Source organism: Lampetra fluviatilis, unplaced genomic scaffold, assembly GCF_964198595.1.
Source record: "Lampetra fluviatilis unplaced genomic scaffold, kcLamFluv1.1 SCAFFOLD_178, whole genome shotgun sequence".
In the NCBI taxonomy this organism is placed as follows: Eukaryota; Metazoa; Chordata; class Hyperoartia; order Petromyzontiformes; family Petromyzontidae; genus Lampetra; species Lampetra fluviatilis.
The window spans coordinates 47372-67297 of record NW_027620859.1 but is presented as its reverse complement, the minus strand read 5'-3'; the positions used below and the strand labels follow the sequence as shown (position 1 = coordinate 67297).

General features: G+C 50.6%; 1 protein-coding gene across 1 annotated transcript in view; it reads left to right on the top strand.

Moving 5' to 3' along the window:
- Window positions 1-19926, top strand: part of CREBRF (CREB3 regulatory factor) — a 39586-nt gene that overhangs the window by 8511 nt on the left and 11149 nt on the right. Inside the window, exons 2-5 of the mRNA XM_078884947.1 lie at window positions 8656-8889; window positions 11318-11455; window positions 15844-16008; window positions 18479-19626. Coding sequence (XP_078741073.1) covers window positions 8881-8889; window positions 11318-11455; window positions 15844-16008; window positions 18479-19626 — 1460 coding nt within the window. The 5' untranslated portion in view covers window positions 8656-8880. The remainder of the gene's footprint in view (window positions 1-8655; window positions 8890-11317; window positions 11456-15843; window positions 16009-18478; window positions 19627-19926) is intronic.

Below are 19926 nucleotides of genomic sequence, written 5' to 3'. Positions count from 1 at the left end.
GGTGGTGATGGTGGTGATGGTGATAGGGGATGGTGGTGAGGGTGCTGAGGGTGGTGATGGTGATAGGGGATGGTGGTGAGGGTGGTGAGGGTGGTGATGGTGATAGGGGATGGTGGTGAGGGTGGTGATGGTGATAGGGGATGGTGGTGAGGGTGGTGAGGGTGGTGATGGTGATAGGGGATGGTGGTGAGGGTGGTGATGGTGATAGGGGATGGTGGTGAGGGTGGTGAGGGTGGTGATGGTGATAGGGGATGGTGGTGAGGGTGGTGATGGTGATAGGGGATGGTGGTGAGGGTGGTGAGGGTGGTGATGGTGATAGGGGATGGTGGTGAGGGTGGTGATGGTGATAGGGGATGGTGGTGAGGGTGGTGAGGGTGATAGGGGATGGTGGTGAGGGTGATAGGGATGGTGGTGAGGTGGTGAGGGTGGTGATGGTGGTGAGGGTGGTGAGGGTGGTGAGGGTGATAGGGGATGGTGGTGAGGGTGGTGGTGAGGGTGGTGAGGGTGGTGAGGGTGGTGATGGTGGTGAGGGTGGTGAGGGTGGTGAGGGTGATAGGGATGGTGGTGAGGTGGTGAGGGTGGTGATGGTGATAGGGGATGGTGGTGAGGGTGGTGAGGGTGGTGATGGTGGTGAGGGTGGTGAGGGTGGTGAGGGTGATAGGGATGGTGGTGAGGTGGTGAGGGTGGTGATGGTGATAGGGGATGGTGGTGAGGGTGGTGAGGGTGGTGAGGGTGATAGGGATGGTGGTGAGGTGGTGAGGGTGGTGATGGTGATAGGGGATGGTGGTGAGGGTGGTGAGGGTGGTGAAGGTGGTGATAGGGGATGGTGGTGAGGGTGGTGAGGGTGGTGAGGGTGGTGATGGTGATAGGGGATGGTGGTGAGGGTGGTGAGGGTGGTGAGGGTGGTGAGGGTGATAGGGATGGTGGTGAGGTGGTGAGGGTGGTGATGGTGATAGGGGATGGTGGTGAGGGTGGTGAGGGTGGTGAAGGTGGTGATAGGGGATGGTGGTGAGGGTGGTGAGGGTGGTGATGGTGATAGGGGATGGTGGTGAGGGTGGTGAGGGTGGTGATGGTGATAGGGGATTGGTGGTGAGGGTGGTGAGGGTGGTGATGGTGATAGTGATGGTGGTGATGTTAGGGATGGTGGTGAGGGTGGTGAGGGTGGTGATGATAGGGATGGTGGTGAGGGTGGTGATGGTGATAGTGATGGTGGTGATGTTAGGGATGGTGGTGAGGGTGGTGAGGGTGGTGATGGTGATAGTGATGGTGGTGATGTTAGGGATGGTGGTGAGGGTGGTGAGGGTGGTGATGGTGGTGATGGTGGTGATGGTGGTGATGTTAGGGATGGTGGTGAGGGTGGTGATGGTGATAGTGATGATGGTGATGGTGGTGAGGGTGGTGATGGTGATAGTGATGGTGGTGATGGTGGTGAGGGTGGTGATGGTGATAGGGATGGTGGTGAGGGTGGTGATGGGTGGTGAGTGGTGGTGGTGATGTCAGCTGGTGGTGCATCTACCAGCGGTCATCTCAGCCAACCCATGCCACCTGCTGGGTCTGTACCGAGACCTCCTGCACCTAGCCTGGCACAGTAGGGGGTACAGCTGGTGGTGCATCTACTGGTCATCTCGGTCAGTCGACCCATGGCACCTGCTGGGTCTGTCCTGTGACTTCCTGCACCTAGCCTGGCACAGTAGGGGGTACAGCTGGTGGTGCATCTACCGGTCATCTCGGTCAGTCGACCCATGGCACCTGCTGGGTCTGTCCTGTGACCTCCTGCACCTAGCCTGGCACAGTAGGGGGTACAGCTGGTGGTGCATCTACCGGTCATCTCGGTCAGTCGACCCATGGCACCTGCTGGGTCTGTCCTGTGACTTCCTGCACCTAGCCTGGCACAGTAGGGGGTACAGCTGGTGGTGCATCTACCGGTCATCTCGGTCAGTCGACCCATGGCACCTGCTGGGTCTGCCCTGAGACCTCCTGTCAGCAGCGAGCCTCCGATACTTCACCTGGCCTCAAAGTGCACCTAGCCTGGCATAGGCGCCGTGGTGTGTTAGAGTGTGTGTGTGTTAATGTGTGTGTGTAAGAGAGTGTGTGTTTTAGAGAGAATGTTAGAGTGTGTGTGTGTGTTAGAGTGTGTGTGTGTGTGCATCAGCCAGTCATCTCGGTCATCTCAGTCAGTCGACCCGTGGCACCTGCTGGGTCTGCCCCGTGACCTCCTGCCAGCGGGCGTTCGACACTTCACGTGGCCTCAGGGTGCACTTGGCCTGGCACAAGCGTCGTGGTGACGTCACCGCCACTTAGTGGCGAATGGCGGTTGTTGTGTGTGTTAGAGAGTGTGTGTTAGAGAGTGTGTGTGAGAGAGTGGGGAGCGGTGGGTGTAGTGGTTAGCGCTACGCCGCGCTACGAACCCGGCGACCCGAGTTCGATTCCCGCTCACGGCCAACACCAGTGACGGTTATCTGAACCGGTCATGGGCCTCCCCTAGGTCGACTCAGCCTCAAGTGAGTACCTGGTGTAGCGGTGTGTAAACATCGCCACTGGGGAGACAAAGGCGGTCGGGCGTGGTGCTGGCCACCCACCCCCTCGTGTGCCACAGTGCCGGCCTTCATAGGTGGTGCTCGCTAACAGCACTTGCCCCTACAGTCTGTGACAGTTCACACGGAGTAATCTTTGCCTTGTGTGCAAGAGAGTGAATGGGCGAGTGTGTCGTGGCGAATGGGCGAGTTGTTGGTGTTGAGTCGACCGTGTTGTAATGCTGCTGCTGCTTCTGTTGTGTGGATGGTTGTGTGTTGGGGGTGGTGGTGGTGGTGTGTTGGGGGTGGTGGTGGTGGTGTGTTGGGGGTGGTGGTGTGTTGGGGGTGGTGGTGGTTGTGTGTTGGGGGGGGGTAGTGGTGGTGGTGTGGATGGTTGTGTGTTGGGGTGGTGGTGGTGGTGGTGTGGGTGGTTGTGTGGTGGTGGTGGTGTGGATGGTTGTGTGTTGGGGGTGGTGGTGGGGGAGTGGTGGTGGTTGTGGTGTGGATGGTTGTGTGTTGGGGTGGTGTTGGTGGTGTGGATGGTTGTGGGTGGTGGTGGTGGTGGTGTGGGTGGTTGTGTGGTGGTGATGGTGTGGATGGTTGTGTGTTGGGGGTGGTGGTGGGGGAGTGGTGGTGGTTGTGGTGTGGATGGTTGTGTGTTGGGGTGCTGTTGGTGGTGTGGATGGTTGTGGGTGGTGGTGGTGGTGGTGGTGTGGATGGTTGTGTGTTGGGGGGGGGGTAGTGGTGGTGGTGTGGATGGTTGTGTGTTGGGGGGGGGTAGTGGTGGTGGTGTGGATGGTTGTGTGTTGGGGTGGTGGTGGTGGTGTGGATGCTTGTGTGTTGTGTGGTGATGGTGGTGTGGATGGTTGTGGTGGTGGTGGTTGTGGTGGTGTGGATGGTTGTGGTGGTGGTGTGGATGGTTGTGTTGGGGGGTGGTGGTGGTGCGGATGGTTGTGGTGGTGGTGGTGTGGGTGGTTGTGTGGTGGTGGTGGTGGGGTGGATGGTTGTGGTGGTGGTGGTGTGGGTGGTTGTGTGGTGGTGGTGTGGATGGTTGTGTGTTGGGGGTGGTGGTGGTGCGAATGGTTGTGGTGGTGGTGGTTGTGGTGGTGTGGATGGTTGTGGTGGTGGTGGTGGTGTGGATGGTTGTGTGTTGGGGTGGTGGTGGTGTGGATGGTTGTGTGTTGTGTGGTGGTGGTGGTGTGGATGGTTGTGGTGGTGGGGTGGATGGTTGTGTGTTGGGGGGTGGTGGTGGTGCGGATGGTTGTGGTGGTGGTGGTGGTGTGGATGGTTGTGTGTTGGGGGGTGGTGGTGGTGCGGATGGTTGTGGTGGTGGTGGTGGTGTGGGTGGTTGTGTGGTGGTGGTGTGGGTGGTTGTGTGGTGGTGGTGGTGGGTGGATGGTTGTGTGCTGGGGGGTGTTGTTGGTGTGGATGGTTGTGTGTTGGGGGGGGGGTGGTGGTGGTGGAGTGGATGGTTGTGTGTTGGGGGGGGGTGGTGGTGGTGTGGATGGTTGTGTGTTGGTGGTGGTGTGGATGGTTGTGGTGGTGGTGGTGGTTACGGAGGCTGCCCTGGTTGTTGCCGAGGATTAACGTCGACTTGGGAGTTGTTGTTGTTAATATTTTGTTTCTATCAAGAACAGGAAGTAAAAGCAAACTCGCTTTGCTGCTCACGCACGTGGGTGTGTCTGTGCGTGTGTCGGTACGTGTGTCGGTGCGTGTGTGTCTGTGTGTGTGTGTCGGTGCGTGTGTGTGTCTGTGTGTGTGTGTGTCGGTGCGTGTGTGTGTCTGTGTGTGTGTGTGTCGGTGCGTGTGTGTGTCGGTGCGCGTGTGTGTTGGTGCGTGTGTGTGTGTGTTGGTGCGTGTGTGTGTGTGTCGGTGCGCGTGTGTGTCTGTGCGTGTGTCTGTGCGTGTGTCGGTGCGTGTGTGTGTGTGTTGGTGCGTGTGTGTTGGTGCGTGTGTGTGTGTGTGTCTGTGTGTGTGTCTGTGTGTGTCGGTGCGTGTGTGTGTGTCGGTGCGTGTGTGTGTGTGTCGGTGCGCGTGTGTGTTGGTGCATGTGTGTGTGTGTGTTGGTGCGTGTGTGTGTGTTGGTGCGTGTGTGTCTGTGCGTGTGTGTGTGTCTGTGTGTGTGTCAGTGTGTGTCGGTGCGTGTGTGTGTGTCGGTGCGTGTGTGTGTGTCGGTGCGTGTGTGTGTGTTGGTGCGTGTGTGTGTGTGCGTGTGTCGGTGCGTGTGTGTGTGTGTCAGTGTGTGTGTCGGTGCGTGTGTGTGTGTGCGTGTGTGTGTGCGTGTGTGTGTTGGTGCGTGTGTGTGTGTCAGTGTGTGTCAGTGTGTGTGTGTGCGCGTGTGTGTGTTGGTGCGTGTGTGTCAGTGTGTGTCAGTGTGTGTCAGTGCGTGTCGGTGCGCGCGTGTGTGTTGGTGCGTGTGTGTGTCAGTGTGTGTCAGTGTGTGTCAGTGCGTGTCGGTGCGCGCGTGTGTGTTGGTGCGTGTGTGTGTCAGTGTGTGTCAGTGTGTGTCAGTGCGTGTCGGTGCGCGCGTGTGTGTTGGTGCGTGTGTGTGTCAGTGTGTGTGTGTGTCACTGTGTGTGTGTGTGCATGTTGGTGCATGTCATCTGCGTGTCGTCTGCGTGTGCAACGGGGAGCGGCGGTGTCTACTCGGCGAACCCGGTGAACCCGGCGACTTCGATTCCCGCTCGCGGCCAACACCGGTGACGGCGATTATCAGAACCGGTCCTGGGCCTCCCCTAGGTCGACTCAGCCTCAAATGAGTACCCGGTGTAGCGGTGTGTAGTGAACATCGCTAGCACTGGGGAGACAAAGGCGGCCGGGCGTGGCGCTGGCCACCCACCCCCTCGTGTGCCACAGTGCCGGCCTTAATAGGTGCTCGCTAACAGCACTTGCCCCAACAGCCTGTTAAAAGGGCATGTGGGTGAGCTTTGTGTTGTGTGCACTTAAGAACGTGAGTGTGGGGCAGGGGCAGAGGTCGCAAACGGGTTTTGATTCCTTACCCTACCCTACCCGTACCCTACCCGATACCCGTACCCTACCCGATACCCTACCCTACCCGTACCCTACCCGATACCCGTACCCTACCCGATACCCTACCCTACCCGTACCCTACCCGATACCCGTACCCTACCCGATACCCTACCCTACCCGTACCCTACCCGATACCCGTACCCTACCCGATACCCTACCCTACCCGTACCCTACCCGATACCCGTACCCTACCCGATACCCTACCCTACCCGTACCCTACCCGATACCCGTACCCTACCCGATACCCTACCCTACCCGTACCCTACCCGATACCCGTGAATTTTTTTTCTCTAAAATTTGATACTTTTTAGGAATTTTTTTAAAATATTTAATGACCAATTGCTTAATGGTGGCATGCAATCATCTGACCCATAGGTGGCAGCCATCTCAAGCCAGAGGACGAGAGGACTCTAGCCGCCAAGCATATAAAGGATTTAGAGTGAAAAACTTTGTTTTTACGGGTTAAGTTTTTATGCTATCGGCATACCCCATTTTTCATTGATTTTACCCGAAATTAACTCCGTCACTTATGATTGCAAGTTGTTGCGAGTCAGTGACTGCTTTAGTGTTAAAATACGGTGCTGTATTTTTAGGATAGTGTGTGTTTATAATATCATTTTATGTAGATATCCACATTTATTTAACATTTTTCTTCCGCAGTTTTTATTGAAAATGCAATATTTCATATCTCAAAAACCTGATGTGATAGACAAAAACTGATGCCACATTTGGAATCGGCACCCCCAAAATTACCTTAAAACCATTGAAATACTTTATGCCAGACAAAGTGTGTTGACCAGTGTTATCTTTTCATCGTCCGCACGAAGCTTCGGGTCTTATTGTTTGGCAACAGTTGCGTCCTCCCTTCTCTGCGCTTGCGAAATGTGGACCCCCCCCCCCCCCTAATGGAACTGCGTCGCTGTTTAGAAACATTGAGGCTTGTCCTGGCTACGATCCGTCCTGGGTTTAACCTGCAGGCTGGGTTGTGTGAGCAACTCACAAAGATCTGGACACAGTCCCATCGGTGAGCTCCTCTGGCAGGCGAGGCTGCGTTGGCCATGTAGCCCGCATGCCCAGCCACCGCATGCCTAAACAGATTTTGTGTGGCTGGATAGAAGGCGCTAAACGGGCGCGGCACGGGCTAGAGAAGCGATAGAGTGACGTGGTACAGGAGGACGTGGAGCTGAGTGGACTTGCCGATGACTGATACCAGCGGTGTCAAGATCGGCCTCTGTGGAGGAGGCTCGTGAAGGACGCTACTGGGCAGTTGGAGGCAGTCGCCCTCCAACAACAACGGAGGGCGGAGGAGCGACGCTCACAACAACGAGCGGAGCGCCGGGTGGCTAAAGCACAGCAAGTTGGCACAGTAGGGGGCACAGGTGGTGCATCAGCCAGTCATCTCGGTCATCTCGGTCAGTCGACCCGTGGCACCTGCTGGGTCTGCCCCGAGACCTCCTGTCAGTAGCGAGCCTCCGATACTTCACGTGGCCTCAAAAGTGCACCTAGCCTGGCACAGGCGCCGTGGTGTGTTAGAGTGTGTGTGTGTTAGAAAGTGTGTGTGTTCGAGTGTGTGTGTGCCTGGCACAAGCGTCGTGGTGACGTCACCGCCACTTAGTGGCGAATGGCGATTGTTGTTGTTGTGTGTGTTAGAGTGTATGTGTGTTATAGTGTGTGTGTGTGTGTTAGAGAGTGTGTGTGTGTGTTAGTGTGTGTGTGTTAGTGTGTGTGTGATAGAGAGTGTGTGTGTGTTAGAGAGTGTGTGTGTGTTAGAGAGTGTGTGTGTGTGTTAGTGTGTGTGTTAGAGAGTGTGTGTGTTAGAGAGTGTGTGTGTTAGAGAGTGTGTGTGTGTGTTAGTGTGTGTGTTAGAGAGTGTGTGTGTTAGAGAGTGTGTGTGTGTGTTAGTGTGTGTGTTAGAGAGTGCGTGTGTTAGTGTGTGTGTTAGAGTGTGTGTGTGTTAGAGAGTGTGTGTGTGTGTTAGAGAGTGTGTGTGTGTGTTAGAGTGTGTGTGTTATAGAGTGTGTGTGTGTGTGTGTTAGAGAGTGTGTGTTAGAGAGTGTGTGTGTGTGTTAGTGTGTGTGTTAGAGTGTGTGTGTGTTAGAGTGTGTGTGTGTTAGAGAGTGTGTGTGTGTTAGAGTGTGTGTGTTATAGAGTGTGTGTGTGTGTGTTAGAGAGTGTGTTTGAGTGTGTGTGTGTTAGTGTGTTAGAGTGTGTGTGTGTGTTAGAGTTTGTTAGAGTGTGTGTGTGTTAGAGAGAGTGTGTGCGTGTGTGTTAGGTGTGTCAACACCGCCACAGGGTGAGACAAAGGCGGACAGGGCGTGGTGCTGGCCACCCACCCACCCCCTCGTGTGCCGTGCCAGCCTTCATTGGTGCCACTTGCTAACAGCACTTGTCCCTACAGTCTGCTAAGGCTATACTGGGATCTTTTGTTTTGTACTTGTAAGTGCATTTTTTCTGTGAGCCGTGTGTGTGTGTGGTTCTTTACACAGCACACACACAAAGATAAAGATCCCCCATGTAGCCTGTGACGAACCTTTCAGGGGCAAGTGCCGTGAGCTAGTAGCAGCGCCTAATGGAATCCAGGCAGCAATGTGGAACAAGGCCGTAACGTTTCTCCATTTCTATAAAAATGAACCCGTAAAAACAAAAGTTTTTCGCTATAAATCCTTTATATGCGTGGCATCGGTTTTATTTTATCATTCATTTCTGTTTTTCTTGAGTAAGAGTTTCATTTTTATCACGTTGGTATTTTAAATTAAATATGAAAAAAAAAAATTCCTAAAAAGTGGAACATTTTGGAAAAATTTTTTCACGAAAATCAATTGTCACGCACAACGAGTCTGTGTGCAAAATGTGTCAGCTCGATTGGATCACGGGATGTGGGTTAAAAAACGACCGAAAGATTTGCACGGTCCTAAGCAAGCAAGCAAGTGAACTTAATATAAAGGATTTTAAAAGGCAAAGTCGTGATTGTGTGTGTGCGTCTGTTCAAAATGTTTTGCGTACTTCCCGACATGCAACAAACTTGAAATTTGCCATGTGGGTACTTTGCAGAATGTACACCCCATGACCTTAACCACAACTCATCTCTGCTCTTCCATCTCTTCCGTCGCAGGTGGTCTTCCCCCGGCGCCCCCTCCCCTCTGAGGGCACCCTACACCATCACCACCATCATCACCATCACCACCATCATCACCACCATCACCATCAGCCCCTCTGCCACACCGTGACACACCCATCGTTGCCCTCGGAGAAGCTGGACTGGGAACAGACAGCGGGAGCAGCAGCAGGAGCGAAGAGCGAGGGGCGAGGGGCGGGGGGGCTGACTCTGACCCCAACGATGCCTCAGGTAGAACACGCTTTCACACCATTGGAACCTCATTTGCCAGTAAAAAATATGATAATAGTTTTTTTACCCTTCTATCTGGCAACAAAACTGACACCTTTTTTTTTACAAGGAGTCATGTTTGCATAGACCACAATACCTGCAGTCATAATGCAAACAAAAAACACAGCTCTGAACAGGACCCTGCGGGGTGGGCTGGTAGGAACGAATATCCAAAGAATATAAACATAATGTATTATTACACTTGTTTAGCCAGGAAAGCCCCACTGAGTCTAAAGGTGTTTCTGGGGTCCTGCCAAGTGTTTGCAGTAGGGGGCGATGTTGCTACACCTAATCGGACGATACGAAGGGAGAGTTTGAGGCCTAGTTCTAGGCTTTAGGCCTAGCTGTAGGCTTTAGGCCGCTGTGAGTTAATTTTTAATTTAAATGTTTTAATTATTTATGTAAAAGCTTTAAATGTAAATGTTTCTATTTAAAAACATCAGGGAATGTAACATTGTTAAACATTAACTCCCTTTCACACACGCGGGGGTACGATACGAAGGGAGAGTTTGAGGCCTAGTTCTAGGCTTTAGGCCTAGCTGTAGGCTTTAGGCCGCTGTGAGTTAATTTTTAATTTAAATGTTTTAATTATTAATGTAAAAGCTTTAAATGTAAATGTTTCTATTTAAAAACATCAGGGAATGTAACATTGTTAAACATTAACTCCCTTTCACACACGCGGGGGTACGATACGAAGGGAGAGTTTGAGGCCTAGTTCTAGGCTTTAGGCCTAGCTGTAGGCTTTAGGCCGCCGTGAGTTAATTTTTAATTAAAATGTTTTAATTATTTATGTAAAAGCTTTGAATTTAAATGTTTCTATTTAACAGCATCAGGGAATGTAACATTGTTAAACATTAACTCCCTTTCACACACGCGGGGGTACGATACGAAGGGAGAGTTTGAGGCCTAGTTCTAGGCTTTAGGCCTAGCTGTAGGCTTTAGGCCGCTGTGAGTTAATTTTTAATTAAAATGTTTTAATTATTTATCTAAAAGCTACAAATGTAAATGTTTCTATTTAAAAACATCAGGGAATGTAACATTGTTAAACATTAACTCCCTTTCACACACGCGGGGGTACGATACGAAAGGAGAGTTTGAGGCCAAGTTCTAGGCTTTAGGCCTAGCTGTAGGCTTTAGGACGCTGTGAGTTAATTTTTAATTCAACAGTTTTAATTAAAAGCTATCTGAGGGAATTATAAGGGATGTTACACTTGTTTAGCCAGGGAAGCGTCACTGAGTCTAAAGGTTTTTGTAGGGTCATGCCAAGTGTTTGCAGTAGGGGGCGATGTTGCTACACGGACGGACGGACGGACGATATAATCTATTATAGGCTGGTCCACTTTGTTCCAACCAGTATAATGTATGCACTGTCCTTGAAGTTGATTGGTCCACACTCGAGACAGCTTTCCTACTACACTACATTATATACTACATTATACACTACATTATACACTACATTATATACATTATACACTACATTATACACTACATTATACACTACATTATACACTACATTATATACTACATTATATACATTATACACTACATTATACACTACATTATACACTACATTATACACTACATTGTACACTACATTATACACTACATTATACACTACATTATACACTACATTATATACATTATACACTACATTATACACTACATTATACACTACATTGTACACTACATTGTACACTACATTGTACACTACATTATACACTACATTATATACATTATACACTACATTATACACTACATTGTACACTACATTGTACACTACATTATACACTACATTATATAAATTATACACTACATTATACACTACATTGTACACTACATTATACACTACATTATACACTACATTGTACACTACATTGTACACTACATTATACACTACATTATACACTACATTATACACTACATTGTACACTACATTGTACACTACATTGTACACTACATTATACACTACATTATACACTACATTGTACACTACATTGTACACTACATTGTACACTACATTATACACTACATTATACACTACATTGTACACTACATTATACACTACATTGTACACTACATTGTACACTACATTGTACACTACATTGTACACTACATTGTACACTACATTATACACTACATTGTACACTACATTATACACTACATTATACACTACATTATACACTACATTATACACTACATTGTACACTACATTATACACTACATTATACACTACATTATACACTACATTATACACTGCATTATACACTACATTATACACTACATTATACACTACATTATACACTACATTATACACTACATTATACACTACACCACTACTGCCCCCCTGCCCCTCCCCCCTGCCCCTCCCCCCTGCCCCCTGCCCCCACAGCCCGGCATGAGCTCCCTGGACCCTGCGTTTGGCGCTGCTGCGTTTGGCAGCTGCCCTTTGGACTGTGCGGCCACTGACCAGTCGCTCACCGGCTCAGAGATCACGGGGCCCGGGGCAACCTACTTCCTCTACGAACAGGTACACTGCACTATACACTACACTACTACATTACTACACTGCATACTACATTATATTATGTACTACACTATACACTACACACTACTACACTACTACACTATACACTACACTATACACTACACTACTACATTACTATCTACTACACTGCATACTACATTATATTATGTACTACACTATACACTACACACTACTACACTACTACACTATACACTGCACTATACACTGCACTATACACTACATTACTACTATACTACACTATATACTACTACACTACACTATATACTACATTACACTACTACACTATACCACATTATATACTACACTATATACTACACTACACTACTACACTATACACTACACTATACACTACACTATACACTACACTATATACTACGCTACACTACTACACTACTACACTACACTATACACTACACTATACACTACACTACTACACTACACTACATACTACACTATACACTACACTATATACTACACTACACTACTACACTATACACTACACTATACACTACACTATATACTACACTACACTACTACACTACACTACTACACTATACACTGCACTATACACTACACTACTACATTACTATCTACTACACTACATACCAGAGGTGTGGACTCGAGTCATGTGACTTGGACTCGAGTCAGACTCGAGTCATGAATTTGATGACTTGCGACTCGACTTGGACTTGCATAACAATGACTTTGTCCCACCTATGAGATGTGGACTCGAGTCATGTGACTTGGACTCGAGTCAGACTCGAGTCATGAATTTGATGACTTGCGACTCGACTTGGACTTGCATAACAATGACTTTGTCCCACCTCTGCTACATACTACATTATATTATATACTACACTATACACTACACACTACTACACTATACACTACACTACACTACTACACTATACACTGCACTATACACTACATGATACACTACACTACTATACACTACACTACTATACACTATACACTACACTATACACTATACACTACACTATACACTACACTATACACTACACTATACACTATGCCTGCCCACAGACTTGTGGTTGTTGTTGTTTGACTTTTATGGCTTTATTTTGGTGATTTTCGAAAAGTGTTTTGGTTTGGCCATGTTTGTGTTGTTGTAGTACAGAGTTAGACTGATGGTCTTAATCTAAGTTGTCTTGTGGTTGTTGTTGTTGTTTGACTTGCATCCCACTGGGATTTGTGCACACAGCGTTGGTGTGTAACGGTGGTTTTTTCTGCAATATTTTGCTGTCTTTTCTTGGATTTTCTGTTTGCACTCAGTCACACATAGTCACTTCAAGATGTTTTTTGTTCACGTTTTTGTTTTTTGGTTTGTTGCGGTTGCACCCGATTCAAGAGCCGAATGGCTCACAGGGCTATGTACCTAATACAGTGATCCCTCGTTTATCGCGGTTAATGGGGACCGGAACTCCGTCGCGACAGGTGAAAATCCGCAAAGTAGGATTGGCCCCCTAGGAATTTCCGTATGTGTGTGTGTGTGGGTACCAGAATGTTTAAAATATGTATATATTCATACTTTATATTTTACTTAAATCTATTTAATTATAAAACCTTAATATTATACATTCACTCTCTCTCTCATACGATACGTATTATGGTGTTCTACACTAACCAATGACAGTAGTATATTGTTAAATAATAGCATACTACGACGTTTCGATTGCAACACAAGCAATCATCCTCGTCATCATCAGGTATAAAAAAAAGAAATAGCAACACAAATCTATCCAGAAAACTATAGACAGACATATAAGCAGACAGATATCACAAAGATACACAGAGAGAGGACCTGATGATGATTGCTTGTGTTGCAATCGAAACGTCGTACGTAGCATGCTATTTTTAAATTTATTATTTGATCTTTATACGTCACTTTACCGAAAGAACCAAAGAGTGTTTGCGTTTTGTCAACGTGACACTTTTTTACTGATTGGCCGTGTCGGGTGGTGGAGGGTTACGACACATTTATACTGGTAGGAACGAAGTTGGCCAGACCACCAATAGATTAATGTGTCCGTCCGTCCGTCCGTCCGACTTGTCCGTCTGTCCGACAAGATGGCCGCCCGCTCCCCCTGCGATCTGTGAACTAAACAAGATGGCCGTCGCTTCCGGCGCGTCACGGCGAAACTTTAAACTTCGCTTCAAATTTACTTTACTGAAACGCAGCACGTTTTTTTTTAACACAGAGACGAGATACATTTATGTTAACACAGACACGAGATACATTTATGTTAACACAGACACGAGATACATTTAATCGCCTTATTTGCGAGGGCCCACGGGCCAATCAGCACGGTGCTCGGAGCTATTGATGGGCACCGGGATACGATCGCAATTATCTCACCGGATATTTATTGGAGCAATTCCCAGGACTCGGCAAATTGATCGTTTGGAAATGAAAGACTACGAGTCTTTAAATCTCACGGCGTTTCTTGTCAAAACAAACACTTTTAATTAACGTTACACTAGAATGCAGTTACATATCCCTGTACCGGTACTAAGTATTATTCCTACCAGCCCACCCCGCAGGGTCCTGTTACTGGTAGGGACGAAGTGGGCCAGACCATAGAGTCCAATGTTAAAGTCTCCCATATACTCCAATGTTAAAGTCTCCCATAGACTTCAATGTTAAATCCTCCCATAGACTTCAATGTTAAAGTCTCCCATAGACTTCAATGTTAAAGTCTCCCATAGACTTCAATGTTAAAGTCTCCCATAGACCCCAATGTTAAAGATGGCCGCCCGCTCCCCCTGCGAACCGTGAACTTAATGAACTAAACAAGATGGCCGCCCGCTCCCCCCTGCGATCCGTGAACTAAATGAACTAAACAAGATGGCCGCCCGCTCCCCCTGCGGTCCGTGAACTAAATGAACTAAACAAGATGGCCGCCCGCCCCCCCCCCCGCGATACGTGAACTAAATTAACTGAACAAGATGGCCGCCGCATCCGGCGCAGCCAATGACATCGCCTGTTGCAATCCTTGCTCTGTGGGCGCGCGGGTCAGTGGGGAGGGGGGTGTGACGTCATCGCTCTGTGGGCGCGCGGGTCAGTGGGGAGGGGGGTGTGACGTCATCGCTCTGTGGGCGCGCGGGTCAGTGGGGAGGGGGGTGTGACGTCATCGCTCTGTGGGCGCGCGGGTCAGTGGGGAGGGGGGTGTGACGGCATCGCTCTGTGGGCGCGCGGGTCAGTGGGGAGGGGGGTGTGACGTCATCGCTCTGTGGGCGCGCGGGTCAGTGGGGAGGGGGGTGTGACGTCATCGCTCTGTGGGCGCGCGGGTCAGTGGGGAGGGGGGTGTGACGTCATCGCTCTGTGGGCGCGCGGGTCAGTGGGGAGGGGGGTGTGACGTCATCGCTCTGTGGGCGCGCGGGTCAGTGGGGAGGGGGGTGTGACGTCATCGCTCTGTGGGCGCGCGGGTCAGTGGGGAGGGGGGTGTGACGTCATCGCTCTGTGGGCGCGCGGGTCAGTGGGGAGGGGGGTGTGACGTCATCGCTCTGTGGGCGCGCGGGTCAGTGGGGAGTGGGGTGTGACGTCATCGCTCTGTGGGCGCGCGGGTCAGTGGGGAGGGGGGTGTGACGTCATCGCTCTGTGGGCGCGCGGGTCAGTGGGGAGGGGGGTGTGGACGTCATCGCTCTGTGGGCGCGCGGGTCAGTGGGGATGGGGGGTGTGACGTCATCGCTCTGTGGGCGCGCGGGTCAGTGGGGAGGGGGGTGTGACGTCATCGCTCTGTGGGCGCGCGGGTCTGGGGAGGGGGGTGTGACGTCATCGCTCTGTGGGCGCGCGGGTCAGTGGGGAGGGGGGTGTGACGTCATCGCTCTGTGGGCGCGCGGGTCAGTGGGGAGGGGGGTGTGACGTCATCGCTCTGTGGGCGCGCGGGTCAGTGGGGAGTGGGGTGTGACGTCATCGCTCTGTGGGCGCGCGGGTCAGTGGGGAGTGGGGTGTGGACGTCATCGCTCTGTGGGCGCGCGGGTCAGTGGGGAGTGGGGTGTGACGTCATCGCTCTGTGGGCGCGCGGGTCAGTGGGGAGGGGGGTGTGACGTCATCGCTCTGTGGGCGCGCGGGTCAGTGGGGAGTGGGGTGTGACGTCATCGCTCTGTGGGCGCGCGGGTCAGTGGGGAATGGGGGGTGTGGACGTCATCGCTCACCCCCCATGCACAAATCATTTTCTTTTTAACTCCTCTATACCCGGTCGATATCCCTGTACGGGTACTCAGTATTATTCCTACAAGCCCACCCCGCAGGGTCCTGTTTGAAATAACGCGGCGATCTAAACCCAAACAACGTTGATTATGAACTTGAACTTGAACATCTCTCCCCGTCTCTCTTGGCGCGCGTGCAGGACAGGGAGCTGCCCTACAGGGAGCCCCTGTCTCGGCCGCGCTGCCTGGGTCTCTGTGCCGGCTGCCGGGACCCGCTGGAAAGGCCGCTTTGCCTGCTCAGCGACATCTTCGACGACGAACCTCCACTGCCGGCCTCCCCCACACACTGCCACTGCTGGGAGCAGGTGGGGGTGTGTGCGCGAGTCGTTACACACGGAGTCGTTACACACGCACACACACACACAGAGTTGTTACACACACACACACACACAGACTCTAACATTGAAGTCTATGGGAGGATTTCACGTTGAAGTCTTCCATAGACTTCAATGTTATAGTCTCTACCCATAGACTCCAATGTTAAAGTCTCCCATAGACTTCAATGTTATACTCTCTACCCATAGACTCCAATGTTAAAGTCTCCCATAGACTTCAATGTTATAGTCTCTACCCATAGACTCCAATGTTAAAGTCTCCCATAGACTTCAATGTTATAGTCTCTACCCATATACTTCAATGTTGAAGTCTCCCATAGACTTCAATGTTATAGTCTCTACCCATAGACTCCAATGTTAAAGTCTCCCATAGACTTCAATGTTATAGTCTCTACCCATAGACTCCAATGTTGAAGTCTCCCATAGACTTCAATGTTATAGTCTCTACCCATAGACTTCAATGTTAAAGTCTCCCATAGACTTCAATGTTAAATCCTCCCATAGACTTCAATGTTAAAGTCTCCCATAGACTTCAATGTTAAAGTCTCCCATAGACTTCAATGTTATAGTCTCTACCCATAGACTCCAATGTTAAAGTCTCCCATAGACTTCAATGTTAAAGTCTCCCATAGACTTCAATGTTAAAGTCTCCCATAGACTCCAACGTTAAATCCTCCCATAGACTTCAATGTTAAAGTCTCCCATAGACTTCAATGTTAAAGTCTCCCATAGACTCCAACGTTAAATCCTCCCATAGACCCCAATGTTAAAGTCTCTACCCATAGACTTCAATGTTAAAGTTGCCCGTAGGCTTCAATGTTAAATCCTCCCATAGACTTCAATGTTAAAGTCTCCCATAGACTTCAATGTTAAAGTCTCCCATAGACTTCAATGTTAAAGTCTCCCATAGACTTCAATGTTAAAGTCTCCCATAGACCCCAATGTTAAAGTCTCCCATAGACTTCAATGTTAAAGTCTCCCATAGACTTCAATGTTATAGTCTCTACCCATAGACTCCAATGTTAAAGTCTCCCATAGACTTCAATGTTAAAGTCTCCCATAGACTTCAATGTTAAAGTCTCCCATAGACTCCAACGTTAAATCCTCCCATAGACTTCAATGTTAAAGTCTCCCATAGACTTCAATGTTAAAGTCCCCCATAGACTCCAACGTTAAATCCTCCCATAGACCCCAATGTTAAAGTCTCTACCCATAGACTTCAATGTTAAAGTTGCCCGTAGGCTTCAATGTTAAATCCTCCCATAGACTTCAATGTTAAAGTCTCTACCCATAGACTCCCAACGTTAAAGTCTCCCATAGACTTCAACGTTAAAATCCATCCATAGACTTCAATGTTAAAGTCTCCCATAGACTTCAATGTTAAAGTCTCCCATAGACTCCAATGTTAAAGTCTCCCATAGACTTCAATGTTAAAGTCTCCCATAGACTCCAATGTTAAAGTCTCCCATAGACTTCAATGTTAAAGTCTCCCATAGACTTCAATGTTAAAGTCTCCCATAGACTTCAATGTTAAAGTCTCCCATAGACCCCAATGTTAAAGTCTCTACCCATAGACTTCAATGTTAAAGTGTCTCCCATAGAGTCCAATGTTAAAGTCTCCCATATACTCCAATGTTAAAGTCTCCCATATACTCCAATGTTAAAGTCTCCCATAGACTTCAATGTTAAATCCTCCCATAGACTTCAATGTTAAAGTCTCCCATAGACTTCAATGTTAAAGTCTCCCATAGACCCCAATGTTAAAGTCTCTACCCATAGACTTCAATGTTAAAGTGTCTCCCATAGAGTCCAATGTTAAAGTCTCCCATATACTCCAATGTTAAAGTCTCCCATATACTCCAATGTTAAAGTCTCCCATAGACTTCAATGTTAAATCCTCCCATAGACTTCAATGTTAAAGTCTCCCATAGACTTCAATGTTAAAGTCTCCCATAGACCCCAATGTTAAAGTCTCTACCCATAGACTTCAATGTTAAAGTGTCTCCCATAGAGTCCAATGTTAAAGTCTCCCATATACTCCAATGTTAAAGTCTCCCATAGACTTCAATGTTAAAGTCTCCCATAGACCCCAATGTTAAAGTCTCTACCCATAGACTTCAATGTTAAAGTGTCTCCCATAGAGTCCAATGTTAAAGTCTCCCATAGACTTCAATGTTAAAGTCTCCCATATACTCCAATGTTAAAGTCTCCCATAGACTTCAATGTTAAATCCTCCCATAGACTTCAATGTTAAAGTCTCCCATAGACTTCAATGTTAAAGTCTCCCATAGACCCCAATGTTAAAGTCTCTAACCATAGACTTCAACGTTAAAATCCTCCCACAGACTCCAACGTTAAAATCCTCCCACAGACTCCCAACGTTAAAATCCTCCATTGACACCAACATTAAAACCCTCCCTCACCGCCCCCCCACCTTCAGAAGTCGGAGGGCGTGTGGGACCCGGCTGGGTCGTCACCCTGGGAGGACCTGACCCGCTACACTCGCACGGGCAGCTACGACATCTGGGGCACCAAAGAGGTGGACTTCCTGGGCCTCGACAACTTCTCCAGCCCCTACCAGAACGAGGAGGGCATCGGGCGGACGCCCACGCTGGCGCAGCTCAACGCCGACGACTCGCAGCCCTTCAGCGCCTTCGACGCCTTCCCCGGTGCCGGTGGCGGCGGTGGCGGTGGTGGCGGTGGTGGTCACCACGCGCCTCCTCCCAGCCACGCCCAGGGCTCCGGTGGAACCCCGGTGGTCGGCGTTCGGCGGAGACACCGCGGCGAAGGCGACGGTGTCGGCGGCGGTGGAGCTGCCGCGGCTGGACCGGAAGCCGTGGCGCAGAGGGCGGCCAGGGCCCCAGCGGCCTCCCCCGACTGCGCCGAGGCGGTCCCGGCGTTGCCGCCGCCTGCGTCCGCGGGCCCGACTGCGGCGTTGCCGGGGGCGCCGGCGATGACGGCGCGCGCCAGGCTGGGCGCCGAGCGGGGAGGCCCCACGCCGCCACCGGCACTGGCACCGGCACCACCGCCGCCGCCCAGTGAGCTGCAGAAGCTGCTGGCGCTGGTGGCGGAGGAGGAGGTTGCACCACCACCACCACCACCGCCGCCCCGGCCGGCTCTTCGCGCAAACTCTCCCGTAACGCCGGTGCCGGCGGCGGCGGCCGGGGCGGTGAGGAGGCACAGCTCTGCGGCTCAGCCGGCGGCTGCGTCGCCGCCACCACCGCCGCCCCTCCCCCAGGCGGGCGCTCCGGTGCGCATGGTCGTGGTGAAGGCTCCCGACGGCTGGGAGGTGGTGAGGGCCGGCGCCACCGCCGCGGCGGAGAACCAGCGGCGTCGTCGGCGCAGCCGCACGAGCAGCAACAACAGCAGCAGCAGCAACAACAGCAGCAGTAGCAGCAACAGCAACAACAGCAACAACAGCAGCAACAGCAGCGGCAGCAACAACAGCAGCAACAGCGGTGGCGGCGAGGATGACGCTGGTGGTGGCGGCGGCGGTGATGAGGCCGTCTTGCCGGCCGCGGTGGCGAAGGAGCCGGGTCTGTCGGTGCCGAAAGAGGAGGATCACAACTACTACTCCTGCGTGGTCAGGTGAGCGAGGGCCGTACGTAGCCAGCCGTGCGAATCGGAGGTGCGGTGCTGAGGCTGTGGTGCAGTGTTGAGTCTGTGGTGCAGTGGTGAGGCTATGGTGCAGTGTTGAGTCTATGGGTAGTGTTGAGTCAATGGGCAGTGTTGAGTCTATGGGTAGTGTTGAGTCTATGGGTAGTGTTGAGTCTATGGGCAGTGTTGAGTCTATGGGTAGTGTTGAGTCTATGGGCAGTGTTGAGTCTATGGGCAGTGTTGAGTCTATGGGTAGTGTTGAGTCTATGGGTAGTGTTGAGTCTGTGGTGC